Here is a 3787-nt window from a genome sequence, read left to right on the forward strand (position 1 = left end):
TTACAATACAAAAGAAGAAGAGAGTGAGACAGAACTTAATATTTCAAGTTCAGCCCACCAAAGCGGAGAAAGTCTTGGAGTTGCTTGATCAGGTGAGATAGCAATCACTTCCCTCAACTTGGAAGTAATATCCTTCATTGTTGGTCTTTGCCTTGGATCTGGTTGTATGCACTCTTGGATAATCTCACATATGAGGTTAAGCTCATTGTTTTTGAAAGACTTGAGGGTTGGGTCGATCAGGTAACTAATACTATGTTTGTCATTCAAATATTCAGCAGCCTGCAAGTTTATAGTTAAATTATATGCTTGTCAGCCAGCCATGCATGCAGCTAGAACACAAATGTCATTTAGCCATAAAACAATTCCCAAAGATATGAGAGTATAGGATTTCATAAAAGATTTACCAATTTTTCGAGGAACCCTTGTTCTTCCGAGTGTTAGAGCTTTCCAAAAATGATTTCTAGCAATAAAATCCCAAAACAATAGACATTTGTCTCTACAATAACCAAAGGTGGCAATGTAGAATGCGCTGACTCATTGTCACCTAAGCTCTTTGACTTGGAGGAATCTTGTGGCAAGAAAGAGATCTCAGCAATTTGAGAGTGACCATAAATAAGGTGAGAAGGTACATTAAAGAAACAAAATAGAATGAAGCCAACCCATGAAGTAGATTACCTTAGCTGCATAATCATCAGTTAGAAAGATATTATGTGAATTCAAGTTAGAATGTGCCACTAGTGGATTTAACTCATGGTGCATGTATTGTAAGCAATAAGCAATGCCCATGATATTCCTCATCCTTGCACTCCAGTCAAGATGTTCCATTTCTTTAACTGAAGATACAGAATAAATGTTTCAGCCTCTAAATTACCACAGGAGAAATCTATCAAAATTTCCATTGTTAAATTAATATACAGAGAGTATTACCATGCAGATGCTCAAAGAGGGTTCCATTAGGAGCGTATTCAAATACCATCATCCTATTGAAAGGTTCATTCTCCTCACAGTAGCCAATGAGATTGACAAAGTTCTTATGGTTAACCCAAGATAACATGTAATTTTTTTTTCAAATCATTTAATTGGTGGACATATTGATAAATCTATTCATAGAAAGTACATTTTTATTATTTTTAAATTTTATAAATTTTATTTTTTAAAAAATAATTTTAACATTCAACCACAGTATTAAACAGGTACTAAATTATTAGACTCAATGGTCAATTTATTTGTTAATAGAATTAAAATTTAAAATTAAATTATTATTAAAAATATATATAAAAAATTAATATATAAATTTTGCTATATCTCAAAGATTTAATTATACATTGCCCTAAAATAAATAAAAATAATATAATGAATAGATTTGGAGAGACACAGGTGGCAAAGAATGGGCTAATTAGCAGGTGATATATATATATATATATATATATATATATATATACACACACACACACACACGTAGGTATCTATCTTAGCTCCTCCTTCCACCCAGAAGCTGCTGAACAGGTCTAGTTTAATCTCAATATAAATAGGCATTACAATTTTGTCTTAAAAAAAAAGTGTTACAAATTTAATAAAATTTTATGATTTAATTAATTATAATTAATTTAAGTTAGATTATTAGTGTGGTAAGGCAAAAAAAAAAAAAAAAAAACTTCTAAGTGTGTAGGTTTTTTTTAGTAAGTAGTAAAATCTAAATATGTCAAGCGAAAGATGCAAGTTGAATAGTACCTGATATCACACTCTTTTAAATTTAAATGAAAATATCTCCATCTACATAATTAAATATTCATATCGTATTGTAATCAAAATTTTCCTGTTTTTTCATAAAATCATTTGCCAAAACACAGCAACTCCAATTACAATATCAAAAAGGCTCTGCTTCCATTAATGATGTGGGCAAGAAGGAATCCTAGGAATAATAACAGCCAATTTATAAAAATAAGCCAAGCAATTAGATTGTTACACCACAAACTTCATTCGCAAAATACATATGACATGTATCAGCTGGTAGCACAGTTCCCCATCAAGGGAACAAATATATTACACTCTCGTTCTGATGGAAATGATAGGGAGAAATTATTAAAAGAAAAATGGAATATAATGAAATCAGAGGACAAATATAGAACAACTGATGAAAAAGAAAAGGTGTGGAAGCTGAGCATTGATGGTATTCGCTGATATAGGGGAAGCACAAATACAAAAGCTAAATTTTAGATTTTTGGCATGAAGTCTGAGAGAGACTTGACTTACAATACAGAAAAGAAGAGAGCGAGATAGAACTTAAGTCACCTCGACAGATAATATTTCGAGTTCAGCCCACCATAGTGGAGAAAGTCTTAGAGTTGCTTGATCAAGTGATATAGCAATCACTTCCCTCAACTTGGAATTGATATCCTTTATTGTTGGTCTTTGCCTTGGACCTGGTTGTACGCATTCTTGAATAATCTTACATATGAGGTTAATCTCATTATTTTTGAAAGACTTGAGGGTTGGGTCAATCATGTAATTGATACTATGTTTGTCATTCAAATATTTAGCAACTTGCAAGTTTTATGACACCCCTTACCCGTCTACATTATAGCCGAGCAAGATATGCCACATAGTGTACCGGAACACCATATTTTATTTCAATTATTTTTATCCTCTCTTATTTATTTTTTTCATAGTTATGAAGTACAATTGGTGAAGTATAATTTATTTGAGTCATTTATGGAAAACATCGATTTATTTGAGGTTCCGCATATTTTATAGAAAATCCGGCAGAGTACCGGTTAAAAATAGAGAAACAGTTTTTCGGAACCTGTGAAAAACACTTCTAAAATTTCCAATCAATCCCAAACTTCATTTCATCAACAAAATCTCAATATTTTTCAACAACATTTCCATTTCCCAATCATTCATTTCATATGATATTTATGTAAAAGTCATCAATAAATATTCACTTTTTCATTCAGAAGCACAATTTTTACTATTTACATCAATGCCAAAATACATTACATAAGTCTTAATTACACATGAGAAAATAAAAATTGATTACAAAATACCCAAAATGAAACCTAGTGTCCTACCAATACATTGATGTCGGTGAGGTGATGCGGACACTATGCAGAGCTGCAGAAGGTCTCACCCAGTTTGTGGTCTACTGGGCTCTCGGTCGGTCTCTCCAGAACCTATGCGTGGCAAAAGCAACGCGCTAAGCAATAATTCTTAGTGGTGCCAATAATAAAATAAAAAAAAATAACAGAAAATAAATATGCAGTGCATGTCCTGATGTCTTATGCAGACAATTTTTCGATCATTATTGGTAATCTTATTTATTTTGTACTTGTTATATTCATAATTTCATTAAATTTATTCACTTTCATTTTTGGTTGCCCAAGTAACCTATACTGGATGACTGGACTGGATAAACGGGTAAACTGGCACTGGGTATCTAGTACCTCGGCTGTCACACCATCGGTCACATATGCATCTCTCGGTATGCAACAGAACTGCTAATAAGCTGTTATAACATTAGGCACAAGGCCAAGTATCAATACAATGTTAGAATGGCTAAAAGCCATAAAATCATAAAATGGCATAATGCCATATGCAGTACTGCTAACTGAACCCTATTGGCATGCCAACCTATCCAAACCAATCTTGCTAGGTGTACTAGGGCATGTTACACTTTTAAATTGTACAATTCTTGAAATTTAAGTTAAGGTGTTACTATTTATTTCATTAGTCAACTAAAATGTTGACTTTTGCATAGACAATATGTAACACCCTAGGCAAATCCCAC

At 32.5% G+C, this 3787-nt stretch overlaps 1 protein-coding gene across 1 annotated transcript; it reads right to left on the bottom strand.

Annotated features, from left to right (window-relative positions):
- Nucleotides 1–1054, bottom strand: LOC131170291 (protein MALE DISCOVERER 1-like). The gene is made up of 3 exons (XM_058129354.1): nucleotides 928–1054; nucleotides 676–833; nucleotides 1–279 (listed from the first exon to the last, which is right to left on the bottom strand). Exons 1-3 carry the CDS (start codon nucleotides 1052–1054, stop codon nucleotides 1–3), a joined length of 564 nt encoding a protein of 187 aa, XP_057985337.1.
- Nucleotides 1055–3787: the final 2733 nt, after the last annotated feature.

The sequence above is a fragment of the Hevea brasiliensis genome, chromosome 11 (genome assembly GCF_030052815.1).
Source record: "Hevea brasiliensis isolate MT/VB/25A 57/8 chromosome 11, ASM3005281v1, whole genome shotgun sequence".
In the NCBI taxonomy this organism is placed as follows: Eukaryota; Viridiplantae; Streptophyta; class Magnoliopsida; order Malpighiales; family Euphorbiaceae; genus Hevea; species Hevea brasiliensis.

Coding starts and splice junctions, on each gene's coding strand:
- LOC131170291 (XM_058129354.1), bottom strand. CDS start 1,054: ATGTTATCTTGGGTTAACCATAAGAACTTTGTCAATCTCATTGGCTAC. Junction 834..927: donor CCTCTTTGAGCATCTGCATG/GTAATACTCTCT, acceptor CTGTATCTTCAG/TTAAAGAAATGGAACATCTT. Junction 280..675: donor CTGATGATTATGCAGCTAAG/GTAATCTACTTC, acceptor ATAAACTTGCAG/GCTGCTGAATATTTGAATGA.